The sequence below is a fragment of the Mustela nigripes genome, chromosome 2, assembly GCF_022355385.1.
Source record: "Mustela nigripes isolate SB6536 chromosome 2, MUSNIG.SB6536, whole genome shotgun sequence".
NCBI lineage: Eukaryota > Metazoa > Chordata > Mammalia > Carnivora > Mustelidae > Mustela > Mustela nigripes.
In genome coordinates this window covers 204,341,008-204,362,252 of record NC_081558.1, presented here as the reverse complement: position 1 = coordinate 204,362,252, position 21,245 = coordinate 204,341,008, and the positions used below count along the sequence as shown (strand labels likewise).

General features: G+C 38.6%; 1 protein-coding gene across 2 annotated transcripts in view; it reads right to left on the bottom strand.

The window, feature by feature from the left end:
- Positions 1-1,341: 1,341 nt before the first annotated feature.
- The window catches only part of BACH1 (BTB domain and CNC homolog 1), a 44,987-nt gene continuing 25,083 nt past the window's right edge, over positions 1,342-21,245 (bottom strand). For both annotated transcript variants that reach the window (XM_059392230.1, XM_059392231.1), the window contains exons 3-5: positions 19,309-20,655; positions 17,460-17,666; positions 1,342-4,982 (exon numbers count right to left, since the gene is read on the bottom strand). In XM_059392230.1, the coding sequence (XP_059248213.1) occupies positions 4,524-4,982; positions 17,460-17,666; positions 19,309-20,655 (2,013 nt within the window). In that variant the 3' untranslated portion in view covers positions 1,342-4,523. The remainder of the gene's footprint in view (positions 4,983-17,459; positions 17,667-19,308; positions 20,656-21,245) is intronic.

Genomic DNA, 21,245 nt, shown 5'->3' with positions numbered 1-21,245 from the left:
GGCAGCACATATACTAAAATTGGAAAGTGAATGCAACATGGCATCAGTTAAGTCAAGCTGCAAGCAGCAGGCCTGTGGATGTCCAAATACCAACAGCAGGCCCTCAGCTCAGCAGGGACCCTCCGGGCACCACTGCTGCAGTTTCCAGGGCGCAAAGCACTCTATGCCAGGCTTTTAGGCAAACCTGGGAAGAACATGTGCTTCTTCCAGCTGTTTCAAGGCAGCTAGAGTCCAATGCAGCAGAGAGTGCTAGCAAGGCTCTAGCTCTTGACCAGTAATGCCAGGCCAGTGTGCCCAGCACTACATCCACTGCCCCAAGTGCCATTTTGTGTTCAGGCCCAAGGAAGGAATGGTGGAGGGACTCGTGTCGGGTGCACGTGGCTCGTCCACAGTTGGCACTGCAGAGCTGAAGTCCACATAAAGGAGAAACCATCCCTCGGAGGCAGCTTTCTCAGGCCTCAACACTGCAAGTCTGCCTAATTCCAGAGTTTGCTTTTAGCAAATTCACTGGGCGAAGCGGCTCTCAAGCTGTCTTACAACCCGGCCTCCATCAGCAATGTGGACTTCACCTACCATCTTTTTATTTCTCAAATGGTCCAGACCATGCTCTAGACTGCCAATAGCTCTGAGCAGCTGCTCCAAGCTCAATTACAAGGCCTGATTAGAAGTTGAATGGAACCTAGCAAATAAATCTTTAAATCTTTAAAAAATTAAGAGGATGGGGCTCCTGGGTGCTTTGGTTGATTAAGCAAATGACTTTCGCTCTCAGCTCAGGTCTTGAGCTCAGGGTCATGAGTTCAAGCCCCACACTGGGATCCATGCTGGGCGTGAAGCCTACTTAATAGGTGATAGATAGATAGATAGATAGATAGATAGATAGGCAGACGGATGGATGATAGATAAAATTAAGGACTAATAGGGTACCCCCTTAAAAGCCCTAACAACCCTTAAAAAAAACCCTACAACTCTATCTGAAGATGGAGATTAAGTAAATCAGTAATCAGGCTAAAATCTGTGTTTCCTTAACTATCTGAGTGCTGGGAATATTTTTTTCCAAGCATAATAAACAATGAAAGATTATCTCATACAAATTCTGTAAGTCATACTGATTTGGACCAAAAGCATAAAATTAGTAAATTCACATGAAAGGGGAGAAAATGGAAATGGAATGTACAACTGTATTCAATTAGAGGCAATTTTAGATAATTTTATTATCTGTCAATTTATCAACCAATATCTAACATTTATGGTTTTGCTACATTTGGATAAGCACGTTGAAGAAGAATGCAAATTAAATACTATAAAAGTTGACTTTTAATGAATCATGACCTTAACAGGAAATGGATATATAAATTTAATGGTTTTATTGCATTATTAGAAAATTATATTGTGAAAGATACAAAAAAATCAATAGATGTTATTATTTCCGTTTATTTACCATCAGAATGCCAACTTTTCCATTATGGCTTTAAATTTTCAAACTGCCCAATAGATCTCAAAGAATAGTTTATTACATGCCTAATAAAACACTTAAAATATTTACAGATTCAAAATAGATGTTTCAAAACTGAAAAAAGTTCACCTGAGAATTCATTATAGCATTGCCATTTGTTTGATTTTTTTTTCCCAAGTTGTTAATGTGGCTAAGTGTCCACATGCAACCTGTATCGTCTACTGCATCAAATATATTTAACTCCTTATTTAAAACTGGTTAAGCATTAAGCTACAGTAAATTATGTGATTAAATTTACAGATGGAGAACCAAGATTTAATTTACAACCGTATTTGATCTGGATGTAACAATTTAACAGATTATTTGCTATAGCTGTAGAATTCAAACAATGAAAGCAATTTTAAGGTAATGTTACTTTACTGAGTCAGACATAAATGTCTTGAAAATAATCAAGCACTGAGAAGGCCAATTAATAAAATAAGGAACAATGATCACGTAAATATGCCATATACAAACTGAAAACAACCTTTCCAAAATTCTGCATGAAGGAAAAGATATACACTGTATATACATAATCCTGTCATTTGTCCTCTTCGGCAGCCTTAAAAAAAAAAAAATCAAAACAAACTTTCTTAGAAAAAACTTCTTTAGAAGTTAATGTTAAAATAGGCATAAATGTGTAATGCTATGCAATATATAGAAAACTTCCCCACCTTATGGCCGAAAAACAAAGATAAAATCTTTTTCTCTCTGTCCCTCTGTATTACAATGTGAAAATCATGTAGGTATGAGGTAGTGTAGTTACTTGTATTACATGCTGGCTATTAAAAGTAATGCTATGTTTTACAAAATATTACCGTTGGCCAATAATCAGAATATCATTAAAATAAACCCCTAATGCTGAACTGTTTATATGCAGAGAGAAATTTAAACCAAGTGTCTTAAAAATCATATTTAAATTCTGGAGACAACTGGGTTGTATCATAAAATATTAAGTAACCTTTCAAAGCAGTTATTTACAGTAGCCGTTAAAGCAAAAGGTTATGTGACATTTGCACATACACAAACTGATATGACAAACAGCTGAGTGTACACTGAGGTAGGAAATCAAGGATTCCACTGGTTTGTAAAAGATTTTACAGTTTGTAAACCAGAAAAGTTTTTATATTATTTTATATTTTGAAGTTAAAATTTAAAATTACAAGTATCAAAGAAATAGCTACATGGGGATATTACATAGATAGGGCATACACACACAAGTCTGTGCAGCATGGGATGCATTATCATAGAATTCCTCTCCCTGACGAGTTCTTAGGAGTACTTATAAAAGCCTCTAGAAAATAAGCAAGCCCAACTAGTTTTCTCTTACAACTAAGTCAGTAACAGAGATAACATACAACCACTGAAAATACACTAGCAGTATCTCCCCCAACCACCCACCACCCCATTGAAAAGGATAAACATTTGACAAAATTATTCGGAAGTAGTAAGTCTGGTCCCCATAAGCTGTCAGGACAGAGGTCTGCTTGCTTCAGACTCCCTCCTGCAGGATGGATGCTCATCTCCAGGGTCAGCTACCCAGGTGACTTCACTAGACTCAGAATGCAAGAGGTTAAAGCCTCTCGGGTGCCTGATCTCGGTGAAATTCAGTACTTTCCAGTCCAACACAGTCAATTATTCCTGTGTACCCTTTAAAACTCCGCTCTGCAAATGCTTCTGCCTACGTGAATATATGCAATTTTTAGAAAAAACTGTTGAGAAGGTTCATAATCTATAGGTCTATTTGACTCCCAAACAAGCCTGTAACATCAGAATGGCCAAGAACCACTGCAAAATGTTATGGGGTACGCGCTGAGATTATAAAAACTTTATTTTCAAACAGGACTGAATGAGTGCAAGGCCCGATTACAAAATGCCCAAGTCAAAATGACTGGTGTGCCCTTATATACCAGATTTGGGGAAAAAACATTAATTCTGGTTCCCAAATTCAAACCCGCAATGGAACAAGATTGAGTTTCATCCTATTTCACAAACCTTTATGTTTGCAGATACATTTTTATCTACAATAATGCTTTGTACAAGCAAACCACGGGACTTCAAAAATAGGAGGAAAAACAAACTGCTGCTCCGGATCAGTGTCAGCAGTCGTCTTTCCCCGTGGTGGAAAGATGCACAGGTGACCTCTGCTGGAAAGACCGACAGCCTTGGATTCTGGAAAGTTCTCCGGGAGTCTAGGGAGGCTACAACAATGCTGCCAACGCATCCCTCACGCCACTGTATCCCAAGTCCTCTTTCTTCGAAAAGGAGAACGTCAGGACGTTCGTCATGGACCTAGATGTGGTAGAGACTGCAGGGAAGAAAGGAGGGAGCACACTTCTCCTGTTGACACAGCCAGAATCTCTGCAGCTGACACCGAGGGAGAGCAGGAGCCTCTGCCTCAGGCCACCCGCATGCTGCTGTCTCCTACCTATTTCCAGCGGAAGTTAGCAGTCGCGGCGTAGGCTGACCAATCCCTGGCTTCAGTGGGAGAAGAGCAGAGCTCCAGGATTCAGGAAAGACAGTGTTGTTCACACACTGCGATTCTACACGAGTTTTTCTCAGTTAGTTGACTTCGAGGCAGAACTGAGCTCCACCAGCATGACTCGGGGAGGCATCTTCTGTTAAACCCAGTGCAGTGCAGAAAGGTCAGATTACAACACTTTTGCGGGCTCCTTCTTCAGGAGGAACCTTGTAGACGTTTCAGGCTGTAAGACTGTGGACTGATACGCTGCTTTCATTCTCAAACTTATTTTGCGTGCTGGGAAGTTACTACTCACTGTTATTATTCTTAATAACATGAGCTTTTAAAGCCTTACTGCTTTTTCACAGGTGGTTTTTTGGGATCCAGGAGGCATGTAATTTCTGCATCTCATGGAAATCAGAGAAAAATCAGGATTAACTGCAGAGAAACTCCCTTAACAGCAAACTACCAGGGGCAAAAAACAGTATCATTAAGAGACAGAAGTTATATTATGCATTTAAGACATTGAAACTGCAGTAGATGAGTGGTATGGAGGGCGTGAATGCAAGCTTACTCATCAGTAGTACATTTATCCGTCATCTGCTGGCAGAAATCAGAGATGCCTCCTCCCGGCTGGCACGGTTCTCCGAGCCCGGCCTGCTCAGGTGCAGTGCTGGCAGCGGCCCGGGGCTCCTGGCCGGGCGCAGAGCCCGCCGACCCGCCGCTCTGTGCACTGGGGTGGCAAACGCTTGGTTCGCAGCTGGGTGGCCCTGCTGGGGGCCCCTCGGGTAAACTCAAAAGGGACGGTAACACACGTTCACCATCAGGAGTACTTTTTTCTTTTTCAGAAATTAAAAGTGAGAGCGGGCAATCTGAAGCGGAGTACTTCGCAAGTATCTGGATCTGTTCTTGACTTAGCGCTGCTTCTTTACAGACCTGCTGGCACAGTCCAGTGAGGTTCTGCTTTGTCTCGCCCAGCGTGGACAAAATGTGATCTCTCTCTTTCAACAAGCTCTCCTTTTCGTTTTGCTGGGAGGGGGAAGGAGACAATGACTCGTGTTTAGTAGCTCAATCCACATTTCTAAGGTAACCAAACATTTCGTATCTACTGTCGTCTTCTCATTAAATAAGATCACATAGAATTTTTACTTTCAACTCAATCCAAAAATCTACTAAGTACCTCAGAGGCCCATGATCCCTCATCCAAAACTCTGAGGCCCAGATGTATCACGGGATTCAGAATATTTCAGATTTTAGGAAGACAACGTGGATGCACACATAATCCCTTTAGCAGGGTCTGGGGCAGTACCCCCACTGTCAAACATCTTCACATTTCTAGATAAAACACATTAAAATATAAAATTATGCACAACGTGGGAGATAGGAGGACACAGCCCAATGTCAGCCTACATCGGTTTTCTGATCAAATACTTCATGACAAACCTGCTGGGTGTTCAGAGCTTTCTGGATTTGCAGATTGTAAACAAATGTGGGTGGGCCTGACATTTGAGACGGAATATAACCAAAAATACGAGTACAGTCCTCATAACTATTGCAACTCAAATCACTGAGCATTGAGTTCACGCCAGATATTGTGCTAAATGCTTTCAGATATGCAATCTCATCTGTCATTCATGCAATGACTCTGCTGATTTAAGTACTAATGAACCCATTTCACGGATGGGACACCGAGTTTAATGTGCTCAGAGTCACAAAGCTAGTGAGTGAATTACTCAAATATGAGGAGTTCGGGGAGGAATTTTATGCTTCTTAATTATTATTTTTTGTGCTGTTATTATTACTACTTAATTTTTTTTTTTTTTTAATCCCTACAGGAAAGATCCAACCACAGAATGTTTCAAAAGTTTTCCTGGTTCCTGCCTTCCTGTCCACCATCACTTGCTGATGCTGTCTCTTTCCATCAAGGTCCTACTTTGTCCTTCTTATTCTACCAACCACTGCATTGCTTCTTACCTAGTATGAGCTAGGAAACCAAATAATCAAGTTATTTATAAATTAAGAGTAAATAAATGTTGATAGGTCCAAGGTTTCTCCTATGCAACTTAATGACACTCTCTTGACTTTCTGCTCACTGGCAGGCCCTGGAGAGCAGAGGTTGGATGCTAACATCAGACCGTTTATTTCAGAGTGATAATCAACAATGACCATCCTTTAAATGGATTCTATTCTGGAGCAAAAACAGCTAAAATGGTAAAAAGAAATCTACTTTATATGAAAGAGCTGCTACGGTTTTACGTAAAAGTTTTTCTGAAACAATTATACATGAATCTAATTATTGATAGTTTTTAAATATTTCAAGGCCATCTAATGTTTTGAATATAAAGTACTAAATTGTATTTTTTTAATTTATTTTATTTACTTATTAGAGAGAGAGCACAAGTGGAGGCAGAGGGAGAGAGACAAGCTGACTCCCCACTAAGCAGAGAGCCTGACGTGGAGCTGGATCCCAAGACCCTGTTATCACGACCTCAGCCAAAGTCAGGTGCTTAACCAACTAAGCCACCCACCACCCCAAAGTACTCGATTTTATATCATCAAGTATTCTCTAGTTTGTTCATATTTTTACAGAATTGTTCTGTTTTGAAAATACAGGTACAGGTCAAGAATATCAAATTTTTTTAAATATAAATGAGTAAATAAATAAAACCAAAATCAGTGTTTGACAGTATATTTTTGGTTACAGAAAGTTTGCCAGTTGTAGGCTTCTGATAAAATGAATCTACAGGTACCGAGAGGGCAAGAACAGGGCCTACCACTACCTGCCCAAGAAGGAATATATTTAATGTGATCAGTGCCCACTTCTTTTTATGGCCTCCTAAAAGCCAAACCAAATGAGGATGGCAACCAAGCTTCTAGAAGAAAATAAGAAGTACTTTTCCTGAGTCACAATACTCAGCCACGGACTACTCTATCGAAGTTGAATGAGTCTCCATTCTAAACAGAAACAGATGAAGTGTTTCTTTGTTGTTTTTTTAAAGATTTTATTTACTGGACACAGAGAGATTACAAGCAGGGAGAGAGGCAGGCAGAGAGAGGGAGAACCAGACCCCCCACCCAGCCCCTGATGTGGGGCTCAATCCCAGGACCCTGGAATCACAACCTGAGCCAAAGGTAGAGGCTTAACCCACTGAGCCACCCAGGCGCCCCCGAAAGATGAAGTGTTAACTGCTGATTGGTCTTTTAAATTAAACATGGCTAAGCAAAACCATGAGTTCTAAGCTTTCTTCCAGAAATGAGAATGGCTACTTTAAACCTACAGATACTAGAAAGATGACAAATACTTAATAACTTCATTATCTTTAGATAAACACTGATATGACCTTAAACATTCTCCCTACTCCTACCCCACTAAATAACGGGTGACATGACACTCTGTGTGTGTCCCATACGGAATGGCTTGCTTACAACTAAAATCAACAGGTACAAGCCTGGAACTCTACCATGATTAAATGCTCCCAGATTTTCCCCTGCACTTAAACTCCCACACAGGTAAGTTTCCAGGCAGTTACGGATTTTTCCATTTCACTCTAATTCTAAAACACAAATTTACTTTGGTAATATTCATTAAATGAAAATAATTCAACTTAATTGCATCATAGTATCTTATTAAAGCTACCTCCCAAACATACTCTACCAGCAACTATATTTTTTACCTATTCTACCTATTTCTACAATATATTTTAATTCTCCTATATACACCTATTCTATATTTCCATTTGTACAATACACCTATTTCTACAATATATTTTGCCTATGTATACCATATATTTTAATTTCTCTATCTACTTCTACTATATGCTTATTTTCCTACCTATTTATATAATATATTTTAATTTTCCTGTAATACAATCATATAAAGCACAAGTCTGAGGTACTGTGGCTTTAAACACAGATCTATAAGAAAAATAAAACTGGCATCCTGGTGCCATTCCACATTTTATCACAACAAATTTACATTCAAATCCACATTTTCAACAGCTAGTATGCAATATTCAAACACATGAAGTTTAAAAAATACATTTTAAATATAACTCATCCAATAAAGATAAGGGATAAAAGACTTTGGCACCAAAAGGACTAGCTGACAGTGACAATTTTTTAGGTTAAAGAGTACTCACTACTAGGAAATGGTGATTAATGGTTCCTTATGATGTAAAGCCTCTACATAAACAGGAGAAATATACAAGTGGCCCTTAAAAGTATAAATACAAATGCTCGGGATGCCTGGGTGGCTGGGTTGGTTAAGCGACTGCCTTTGGCTCAGGTCATGATCCTGGAGTCCCAGGATCAAGTCCCATATCGGGCTCCCTGCTCAGCAGGGAGTCTGCTTCTCCCTCTGACCCTCCCACATCTCATGCTCTCTCTCACACTCTCTCTCTCAAATAAATAAATAAAATCTTTAAAAAAAAAGTATAAATACAAATGCTCAATTTCACTCATAAGAGAACAAAAATAAAAGCCACCATGAGGGGGCGCCTGGGTGGCTCAGTGGGTTAAAGCTTTTGCTTTCAGCTCAGGTCATGATCCCAGGGTCCTGGGTTCCAGCCCCACATAGGGCTCTCTGCTCAGCAGGGAGCCTGCTTTCCTTTCTCTCTCTCTGCCTGCCTCTCTGCCTACTTGTGATCTCTGTCAAACAAATTAAAAAAAAAAAAAAAAAAAAAAAAGCCACCATGAGATACCAACTGTTGTCACGATCAGATAAAAAAACCCAAAGCTGAGGACAAACTCCTTGCTGAGGCTGTGGGCAGACAGATACACAGATGCAGCTAGCTGGTGGGAAGGCAAAATGCTACAACCTCTACTAAGCAGAATTTATTCATATCTAACAAAATTACTATGTATTTACCCTTGATCCAACAATCCTACTTCTAGGAATCTATCCCTAGATAGATCTCCTTAAACGCACACACACACACAAAAATGTACAAAGTTATTCATTGCAGTGTCCCAAATGTCCACCAATAAGAAACTGGTATGGACACTGTGCTATAGTCACAGCTGAATATATGGAGCTGTAAAAGGAATGACAACCTCAGGGCACCTGGGGGCTCAGTCGGTTGGGTGTGTGACCCTTGACTTCAGCTCAGGTCATGATCTCAGGGTCATGGGATCGAGCCCCACAGTTGGTTTTAAGCGCAGTACACAGTCTGCTTGAGATTCTCTCTCTCTCTCTCCCTCTGCCTCCACCCCATCCCACTCTAAATAAACAGATAAACAAGTAAATAAATAAAATCTTAAAAAAAAAATGACAACCTTTTTGAACTAAAAAAAGTATTTCCTGTAAACCACTTCTTAAGTGAAAACAGTGAAATACAGAAAAGTACATATAGAATGTTTAGTAGGAGAAAGAATAAGAGAAAAGTAGGAGAAAGAATAAGTACTAAGAATAAACATAAAATACTAGCCTGTTTTTGGAAAAAAAAACACAAGGAAAAAATTCAGAGACTAATAAAAAGTTACCCAAAGGAAATAGCTATGACTAGGGTATAGGGAAATCATGGGATCAAGACTTTGGAGTACAGCTTTTTTAAAACATAGTTTTAACTTCTGAAACGTATCAATGCTTTATATATTTGAAAATTACACAAAAACTTTGAAAAGCAAATCACAGTAATAAATACAAACAGAAACAAATTAATTTTATCATATATCAAATTGCTAGCACAGACAAAAAATTACTTCAAATAACTTTTAAACTTTTAAATTTCAATAGTATGGAATATATTTAAGGACAAAAAAAGGCAAACAAATCTTAAATTTTGCTCCATTTGCTTATTGTTAATAGTAATACTGATGCTGTAATTTTGTGACTATTACATATAATATATAATTATATATTTTTAACATATAATTCTAATATAGTTATGATACATTTATTATTTACTTTATACTAACATATAATTATATTTACTATTACTTTAACAAAATATTTCCTGTTTGCTTTATACTTATATATATGTAGTCATTATATTATAAATATATTTGCATAAAGCAAAGAGAAAATATATTAATATAACCGGGAGCCAAGATTTTCCCTGTAATGGAAAGAGGTAAAAGACAAACACAGAAGCAAAGAGAAAAGCTCTATACTATGAAATTTTTACTGAAAATATCTACATGAACTTGTGATTTCTATTATGTTTTTACTTTTATTTATCAAAGCATGATAAACATACTGAATGTACACATGATTTTATACATAAACATACACACACACACATTTCCCAGATCAACACACTCCAGCAAAAAGCATGCTTTCTTAAGTTGAATACCTGCTAAAAGGAATCAGGGAATTTTGAAGAAATGATTCCAAATCTTGGGACACAGGAGATCCAAGGTAAGCCTGTGACATATTACTCCAGGGGGCACAGAACCACTAATGGGGTCATGTCAAAAGGACACAGCAGCTGGCTTGAGGGGGGCGGGGGAAGGCTCTCTTTGGCCAAGTTTGAGAAAATATCAACATCAAAAAGGCTAATGACCACTATGGACTGTAAGAAATTAAATTAGGAAAAAATCAATCCCTAAGTCCATAGTGTTACTAAAAGAATGTGGTAGGAGGGAAGGAAAACAGGAGGAAAGAAAAGCTATTTTTAAAAGAGGAATACCAGAACGCCTGGGTGGCTCAGTCAGTTAAGCATCTACCTTTGGCTCAGATCATGATCCCAGGGTCCTGGGATCGAGCCTCACATCAGACTCTCTGCTCAGTGGGGAGCCTGCTTCTCCCTCTCCTTCCATGCTCTATCTCTCTAAAATAAATGAGTAAAAATCTTTTCAAAAAATTAAAAATAAAAATAAATAAAAGGAATACCAATAAATAAATAAATGAAATGAAAAGAAAAGAAAAGAGGAGTATCAATTAAGCCTGAGTGTGAGTGGAACAAAGGAGAGAACTGGAAAAGTCACTATTTTGCAACATCCATGGTAAAGGTCACCAACATATACTAGAAAGCAAAAAATGTAGGAGTAGCAGGGAACAGGCCTAAGTAATACTTCACAGATTACTGAGCAATTACAGAGGAAAAAACATAACCTGGAAAATCCGCACCTATGCAAGTGGGCCGCCCTACCAGCGCGTGCCCCCCCTCCACAACACAACAGAGAGGACACAACACCAGTTCACATTTCACTTCACTTCAACATCGTAAACTTTCGCAGTTTATGTAAAAATGGAAGAACGAGCTAAAACTAATTGTTAAAAACAATCAATTATTAAAAGTGGGACATTTAGAGAAATCTGGCCAGGACTCCTCAAAAAAATTACTGTGATTTTAAAAGGGGGATGGGGAGCGCTCTAGACTGAGAGACTAAAAGGCATAACCAGATGTGTTCTGTGATGACTGGAGCCTAGTTTGGGGAAAAAAGTGTATATATGAAATATATCTGGGGAACAATGAGCATAATCTGAATAGGGAGTAAATATAATATTGAGGATTTATTTTTTTCTCAGGTGGGATAAAAATACTGGTAAAGATATGTAAGAATGTCTATTTTTTAGGTGATACATGTGTCCGCATTTAGGGGTGAAATGTCATAATGTGGTGGCTTTTAAATGATTCAGAAAATAAAAGAAGAGCAACAGAGACCAAGAGAGAAAAGACAGTGAGACCAAGATCAACCAACTGTGCTTAGAAAGAGACCAAAACGGACTGTCAGGGAGAGACACAGACAGACCAGCCTAACCAGAGCAGGGACATACATCTGCCCAGAAAGACCAACAGAGAAGCAAATGTGACAAACTGGCAATAACTGTTGAATTGACATGAGGTTGTTTATTACACTGTTCATTTCACTTTCCTGAAAGCTTGAAATTTTCAGAAGGCAGGGGAGGAAGACGAAATCTAAAGAGAACATGAGAACACATTCTCAGGCTCCCTCTGAGAATACACGCATTTTATTGGCAAGGACTACCTCTCGTTTATCTTTGATTTCCTGGAACCCAGCACAACATTTAATATGCTTGGCAGATGCTCAGAGAAAGAAGAGAGAACTACTTTTACTTAAAAATACTGCAAGATGGGGCGCTTGGGTGGCTCAGTTGGTTGGACGACTGCCTTCAGCTCAGGTCATGATCCCGGGATCAAGTCCCGCATCGCGCTCCCAGCTCCATGGGGAGTCTGCTTCTCCCTCTGACCTCCTCGCTCATGCTTTCTGTCACTGTCTCTCTCTCAAATAAATAAACTCTTAAAAAAAAAATACTACAAGATTTGTTGAGCCCTGGACATGTGCTGAGTAATACAAAAAGCTTCCCATCCCTAATGGCATGTGATCTTTGCACCGATCCTGAGGGTGATGCTATCCTTATCCCCATATCGCCAATGAGGGAACGTTGGTATTAGAGGTAAAATAATTTCCCCAGGCCACAGAGCTACCAAAGCTACCAAAGTAGTCAGACAAAATTTCCGGCCATTTGACTCCATAGCCTCCATCTGAACTCTGTGTCCCAGTGCAACAGGCTCTCAGATTTAAATGGGCATAAAGATTTTCCCTGGAAACACATAAAATGTATACTTCTGGGCCCTCTCTCAGCTCTGGGGTGGGATTAAGGAACATGCATTTTATCTTCCTATTGATCTTTTTTTTAGGAAAGTGCATTTTTGAAAGGACATCCCCAGATAACTCCGATGCCAATGGTCCACAAACCCCATTTCAACGTGTGCTGCTCAAAGGTATCACAGAACGGCAATGGGCAAATCCAGAAGGGCCCCGTGGGTGTGTCTGGAGATGGCAGTGTGCATGTGGGCAGAGCAGCCAGTAGCATGTGGTTTATTATTAACCTGTGCTAAAACAGGTTTATTTTTAATAAAATAATGTAATCTTCCCCATAAGATGCAAACATTAAGGACAGATGAGGTCTCTGTACTCCTATACCCTCAATGGACAACGGCAATGAAACAAAATGATGTCTTAATTCAAGTGCTTTTCTGAAGATTCTGATTCTGATATCAATCAGTATTTGATGCCATCTAAGAGAAACACACTTTGGTAATTTTTTTCTTTAAAAGCTAAGTTCCTTGGGGTGCCTTGGTGGCTCAGTGGGTTAAGCCTCTGCCTTCGGCTCAGGTCAAGATCTCAGGATCCTGGGATGGAGTCCCACATCGGCTCTTTGCTCAGCAGGGAGCCTGCTTCCCCCTCTCTCTCTGCCTGCCTCTCTGCCTACTTGTGATTTCTCTTTCTCTTTCTGTCAAATAAGTAAATAAAATCTTTAAAAGCCGAGTTCCTTTGATTTCAGGGTTACCTTTCCTTGAGGCCAAAATGGTATAGAAACATATTATTTGCTAACTTTGGAATTAATGTTCCAGAAAAAAAAGAAACACGGGCCTTACAAAGAATCCTATAAAGATAAGAGCTTTGTAAGCCAAATATATAAACAGAAGTTGAATGATTCTTGAACTTTGTATATTGGTTTAAAAAAAAAAAAAGCCGTGTTATTGGTTGGTTTGTAGATTATACATATTCAAAATCCTTATTGTGAATGCAATGCCAAATAAACACCTAACCTCTAATACACTATCAAATTTTAAATAAATGTTAGAATTACCATCAATTTAAATAAATACACATCTTTCTTTTTCTTCAAGGGTTCCAGTTAGATTCTGACAGGAATTCTTGTTGAGAAATACAGCTCATTAATTTACTGAATTCGAACTAACATCACCCTTTCGCTTTCCCAGCACACTCAGACTATTAAAGTGTTTTTTCTATATGATCATTATTCCATGGACCCATCTTGAGGACTTTTTAGAATCACTGTTCTTACTGTAACCAAAACACTTCTTTCATGTGTTGTTCCATCCAGTCTATTATGCTATTACTCTTAGGACAAAGCACAAAAAGTTTATAGCCAACAGCCGAAGACTGAAGCTTACTGAAATATGGGACCCTTCACATGAATATTACCAGACCAGTTACTGAGCATTTATTTATATGTTAACCTAATCAGTTAGTGGCTATACTGGCTATAGTAACATGGCTGTTTAGTTATGAAACAAGTATTTTCCCTTAAATAGGTTTGCTAAAATACCACCCAGACTATAAATACTGGGAAATACTGCTGGTCTACTGGCCATGTTTCCAAAGAGTATCATCTAAAAACAAACAAACAGATCTGTCCCCCACATTCTCAGCTCTCCATACTACTAAACACAAACTTGTGGTAGAAGTGTGGCTGTTAACTACTATAGGTCCTGCTCTCTTTACCAAAAAAACAAGACCCATAACATCACCCAATAACCAGGGTCTAAATTCTAAGCAAACTTCTTAATGTAATAAAATACCTTAAGGCTCAAATTATTTTACTTCTAGGAAAAGGGCCAGCTTTCTTAGTCCTATAAGCTAATAAGTAGCACACTCTCCGCTTATTTTCACCAGAGAGAGAGATCTGTGGCAAGACTGAACTTTACAAGTGCCCCTTACCCTTTTGCAACTGGAGTGTGCCTGGATAAATTACTAGAACGGTGAGCAGTATGAAGGATGGGGCAGAGTTCAAGGAAGCTAAAGCACAAGGCAAGTCACTCTGCTAAAAAAAAAAAAAAAAAAAAAAAAAAAAAAAAAAAAACATGTCTTCTCTGGTGATACTGGGGAGAAGAACGTAACTGGGCTGAGCTCGGACCGGTGCACACCTGGGTGAGCAGATCCCCGGCAGACTATCCACTCTGCCTGCCCAAGGGGGGCTCTCAGCTTGGGAATTTAGAACTAAAACTGTCATCTCCATCTGCACTAGACCCTGGAGAAGAGTGAACTATACGGAAGTCACACTGCAGCCATTCCTCCCTTGGTGGCACAGAGAGCCACCCACGGAGTGCCACGTGGGCAGGTGCAGAGAGATGAGCTGAGAGATTAGACTGTCTGGGTTCTTGGCACTTTTCCACTTGCTCGTTCTATGCTACTTACAAGGTCTGCTCCATTCTTTGGTCTCTATATGGGACACACCTCTATCCTTACAACAAATGCATTCATTAAGTCATTCATTCATGCTTCAGATGGTTTGTTTCTTACAGCCAGTACCAAATTACTGTAACAGGTAACTAGGGTACTGACCACAATGTAGGAGTAAGTTTTTATTTTTCCTCTCTTCTGAAGGTATATAAAGGCACAGATTGGTTTTTTATTTTGTTTTTATTTTGTTTTGTTTTCTGTGATGAGGGCAAAGATAGATTCAATGGAGGAAATCACAGCATTATCATAAAAATCAGATACAGCATAACATAAGGATGCATCTCCTGGACAGATTGTTTCTATTTACTAAAATGTTGCTACACTATTATTATTCATAGCTAGAATGTTTGTGCTTGAAGACTTGCTACAATCACAATTTTAAACGTTCACCAATAATTAACAAAGACTCAAAACCAAATATTCAAAGAATGTTTTTACTACTTCTAGGGGCTGGTTTCCCCGCTTTCTCCATCACAGTTATTTTCTTTCATACAGTGCTTCCTTCCACCAACTATTAGGAGAACAGTGAAACTTGGGTGCAAATGAATCCATTTTTCAATTAATTTATTTTGATGGTGGAGTAAATAACAAGATTCAATAAAGTAAGCATTCTTCTACTTAAGAGTCTCATTAGATCTTAAAATTTCTATCCATATCAGCATATGAGTTTTTTCCCTTAGATGAAAGATCCAAGTTGTTTTTTTTTTTGTTGTTGTTCTGGTAGCAACCAAAACAAGTTATTCAAGTTTACAGTTCATTTAAATGAACAACAACTAGAACATTAGCTTTTATAGACACCAAACACTGCACAAAGAGATTAAAGTGTTTCATCATTTCTTTAATCTTTACCCAAATACTAAAAATTAGGTAGACAGTGGGGCACCTCGGTGGCTCAGCTGGTTAATCATCTGCCTTCGGCTCAGGTCATGATCCTGGGGTTCTGGGATCAAGCCCCACATCACTGAGCTTCCTGCTCTGTGGGGAGCCTTCTTTTCCCTCTGCCTCTGTGGGCAGCCCCCCTCACGTTATCTTGTACTCATGCATGCACTCTCTCTCTCTCAAATAAATAAATAAAATCTTTTTTTAAAAGAATTAAGCAGTCAGTAAAATTACCCGTAATTTGTTTATCATTAAAAAACCACCCAGAGCAAAAGGCAAGGGAAGCAAGGGAAAAAATGAACTACTGGGATTTCATCAAGATCAAAAGCTTTTGCACAGCAAAGGAAACAGTTAACAAAATCAAAAGACAACTGACAGAATGGGAGAAGATATTTGCAAACGACATATCAGATAAAGGACTAGTGTCCAGAATCTATAAAGAACTTAGCAAACTCAACACCCAAAGAACAAATAATCCAATCAAGAAATGGGCAGAAGACATGAACAGACATTTCTGCAAAGAAGACATCCAGATGGCCAACAGACACATGAAAAAGTGCTCCATATCACTCGGCATCAGGGAAATACAAATCAAAACCACAATGAGATATCACCTCACACCAGTCAGAATGGCTAAAATCAACAAGTCAGGAAATGACAGATGCTGGCGAGGATGCGGAGAAAGGGGAACCCTCCTGCACTGTTGGTGGGAATGCAAGCTGGTGCAGCCACTCTGGAAAACAGCATGGAGGTTCCTCAAAATGTTGAAAATAGAACTGCCCTATGACCCAGCAATTGCACTATTGGGTATTTACCCTAAAGATACAAATGTAGTGATCCAAAGGGACACATGCACCCGAATGTTTATAGCAGCAATGTCCACAATAGCCAAACTATGGAAAGAACCTAGATGTCCATCAACAGATGAATGGATCAAGAAGATGTGGTATATATACACAATGGAATACTATGCAGCCATCAAAAGAAATGAAATCTTGCCATTTGCAACAACATGGATGGAACTAGAGCGTATCATGCTTAGCGAAATAAGTCAAGCAGAGAAAGACAACTATCATATGATCTCCCTGATATGAGGAAGTGGTGATGCAACATGGAGGCTTAAGTGGGTAGAAGAATAAATGAAACAAGATGGGATTGGGAGGGAGACAAACCATAAGTGACTCTTAATCTCACAAAACAAACTGAGGGTTGCCGGGGGGAGGGGGTTTGGGAGAAGGGGGTGGTATTATGGACATTGGGGAGGGTATGTGATTTGGTGAGTGCTGTGAAGTGTGTAAACCTGGTGATTCACAGACCTGTACCCCTGGGGATAAAAATATATGTTTATAAAAATAAAAAATTAAAAAAAAAAAAAAAAAAACACCCAGAAATAGTTCTCAATTTACATATTATAGCAGAACACCCTAAAAATGTAGAATTCTCACATAAGTAAAACAGTCTATGAAAACTCTTCATTTTCTCATTTCTTAAACTTTCTAAAAATGTCATATAATTTATTTTCTTAAAATGGTAATTGGTAAATTTTGAAATGAACGTATCACTGAGCATTATAGCTGACTTGGGAACTGAAACAGCGATTTCCTCTATAAAAAAGAAAAAATGAATGAATTTAGTAGATTTTAAGCAGCAAGAAACTTGTATCCTTACCAGCTTCTCAATTTCTGATTCAAGATTCTGTATGCAGTCAAGTTTCCTCTTGCGACAGCGCTGTGCAGCAATTCTGTTTTTACTTCTTCTTCTAATATCATGGATACATTCCAGTTGTTCTGGAGTCAGCTTGTGCATTTTCAACAAGGATTGAAAATCATTTCGAGAGAGTGAAATTATTCGTTGTGCATTAAATGGCAGTTTTACCTAGAATGTAAAATAAACATGAGTAATTGTTGCCATAATATGGAGTTACACTTAAATCTAGGAAGAGGAAGATACACATCTATATTTTCCAGGGAATTTTATTTAAACTTAAAAAAGAAAGACCTCTATTTCCAATTTCTATATAACCCCTTATAAAAAATAACTGATAATTTGATATTTCTAGATTATTTAAGAGCATTCAGAAAACAAGAAAATTGAGAAGCATATTTCTTTAGCAAATAAAAATATTAACACAAATATTCATGTATTTAAAATAAAGAGAATTTAAGTTCTTTTACTAGGGTATTTTAGTAACACAAAAATATCTTTAAACTTCTTTTTTAAAGTGTTTTTAATGTGCTTAACCAAACAAAAAAAAAAAATCTATTTTATACTTTCACTTATACTACTGGGTAGCACTGATTGAACAGTGGTATAATTACACTAGTAATTTCTAAGGCATTTCAGAAAATTAAGTTTTCTGTCAAGAGAATAGTAGTTTCATATAACTCAACTGAAAAATCTACACATTTCACTTTCCAGTATAGGAATGGTTAGAAAAGCCTTATGAATATTTTAAAGTCATTTTCAACATACTTAAATTTGGAAAAAGGAGGATTTTTTTTTTTTTTAATAAACTGTGTGTCAATTTAATGATATCAAAAATGCTTACAAAACGCTGATCAAGTTTCTCTGGAAACCTACTTAATTTGTCTTTCAAACTTAGAGAAACTAGTTATACAAAATGTTTTAGATTTCTTAAATGTTATTTTTCTTAATATTATTTTCATAGTTTCAAACACTGGGTTTATAAATGCCATAAATAAATCTATAGAAATATCTCATGCGTACATATTACTTCTTAAATTCAGTCACCTATAACCTCCCTTCCAAGCCACGCCAGCGATGGGTTGACGGAGAGAACATCAGTCCCTCTTTTAAACCCATGTCATCCAACAGCTAGAAACTCAAGAAAATGATAAAGCACCAACAAGCATTTATTATCACTGGAACTATGGTAATGTTTTACAAAAAAGCAGCTATCAAATACAAACATTTGTACACAAACTACACAGATCATGCTTGGTAAGGTTAATACCATACCAGCTACATGTAACTCATGCTGAATTATTAAGACATTAAATTAGTGGCTGAAATGGCTAAGGAAAATAAGAAAAAAATTAATGGCTCTGAAAAACTAAGGCAGAGAAAACTCAGCATTAGAAGCCACATTCCTACACCTAGTCACTACTAAGTCACTGCTAAGTGACTAGTCCAGGGATCCTGTGGCAATGAATGAGATAGGAACATATGTTGCATTTTTCCAGCAGTTACCATGTCACAGTCACACTCTTTTTTTTTCCCCCTCTTGGGACACAGTATTCGATTTAAACCATTATACAGCCAATGTGTGAATCCACTCCAAGGCAAACATAAATATACCTGCTTGAAATATATGAACAGAGAAGTCCTTCAAACTTGGTCACACTCTTTTGGTACTGATCATATGGCCTATGGGTTTCCAACCCCCTGCCTGAGCCTGCTCATATGTCCCTAGTGGCACAACAGGAGCTGACAGAGAGTGAACCCTGATTAACACTGGTAAAACAAGGACTTAACAACACACACATTTTCCCCTCACCTCACATTCTTGTTCTCTGGCTGAACAGGGTTCGCTGTCCCCTTCAGTATCGGTCTCAGAGTCATCTCCCAAGCTAATCACACAAGCATATGGGTAAGGTTCCTGCTGGGGTTCTGAAACATACTCAACATTTCCAATTTCCAAATTGCTTGAACAGCCTTCGGTACTCAGAGTACTTATAAAAGGGCAGTTGACAGAACTCAACGTTGTAAAAGTCCTCTGACCCGGCTCCGGGCTCTCACTAATCCTGATACCTAACCAGGGACACTCAGACCGCTTCTGCGAGTAGATCTGTTCTGAGCCATCTTTGGCCACAGCAGGGGATAACTGCATTTGGCAAGAGGAGTCTGTGCTGCAAATGTCACTCCAGAAGCCTTTTGCCAGGTGTTCTGCCACTTCTCGCTCCACACTACTCCGATCGCTAGAGGCAAGGCTACTGTCTTCCCTGGGGCCAGAGTCAGATTTCAAATGTAAATCCTGACTTTCACCAAATGTTTTCTCCTCTTTAACCTCTGTACCTGACAAAGGCTTTTCTGTTAACACTGCTGTGTTTTGCATTCCGGCAAAATTCAAGTCACCATATTGGTCGTATGTGTGTAAAAGAGACAGAGAATAGAGTCCATGAGGGTCTGCAGAAGAATTGTGGGGGAAAGGAGTCACTTCCGATTTTTCTGACGGGCAATGAGAAGCAGGATCTTCCTTCTTGGTTTCTTCATGTTCTGTTGCTAATCTACTTTCTTCACATTTTAAAGTCACCTGCAGATCTGCACAGTCCTGGATTCTTCCCAGACACTCATTTTCAGGTGTCTCATTCGGCTGAACAGAAGAAGCCTGAACGTCCTTGACACTGGATTCCACAGTACGGACTCGGTCAGTGCCGAAAGCTTTTTGGAATTTTCTGTATTTGGGGCATAAAGATGGCAAAGCCAGAGCAGCATCTTTTTCTAAGCACATGGATTCACAGGTTTGACTGGCACTGTCTTGTAGAGGAGATGATACTTTTGCATTTGCTTGATACCTATGCAGTTTCCACTGAGAAGTCTGGACATTTTTATTTTCCAAAAATTCCTCCACTTCATCAATTTCTAAATCCCTCTGGTCCAAAAGTGAACATTTAAGGTCTGCTTTTTGACAGTGTGATGGGATGCATTTTTTTCTTAGGCATTCTTGCTGGTCAGCAGTGGAGTCCAAAAATTTAAATTTGAGAAACTGAAAGCAAGACTCCTCAATGTCACGTACACCTAAAAATTCCACACACTTGCACACTTCATCCACATTGTCCTTATTTAAAATCAGTTTGGCAGTGTAGGCAAACTGAATCAAAGGTTCAAATCCTTTCACTGTCACCTGTTAACATACAAAATAAAAACAAATGCATCACTGGAAAGCAGTCGAGTAGATAAAGAAAAGCTGAAGGGAAATAGATGAATAACTTACTTGGATCATGATAAAACAGTCTTTTAATTTGAAAGTAAAAATATTCTTCTAGAAAATATAAAGTTAATTAGGAGTCTGGAAAAGCATGCTTAACATACCCCATTCACTGGAACCATACCCTCCACTTTATGGAAGTGACACATGATTTAAGATACCTATGCAGTTTCCACATGAATATAAAGACACATGAATTACAGTTTTACTCATATGAGGTAAAGACACTAAACACAGCCATTATGATATGTGTTGCTCCTTCTAAAAACAATGGCTAACCTACAGTTGGCCTTTATCATTTTCTTGGTATTGCCTTATTCACTGATCTCTGCCACAGAAGTGACAATCTGTTGATTCCCCAAACTGTAACGACAATTTCATGGAAGCACGGGTGGCCAGCATAAGCCAAACTGTATGTAGGCTTAGTATCCATGAGAGAGTTGCCCACACAGACCCGTCATAAACAAAAAAATTCTATATACTTTCTCCAAACTCCTCTTAACAGC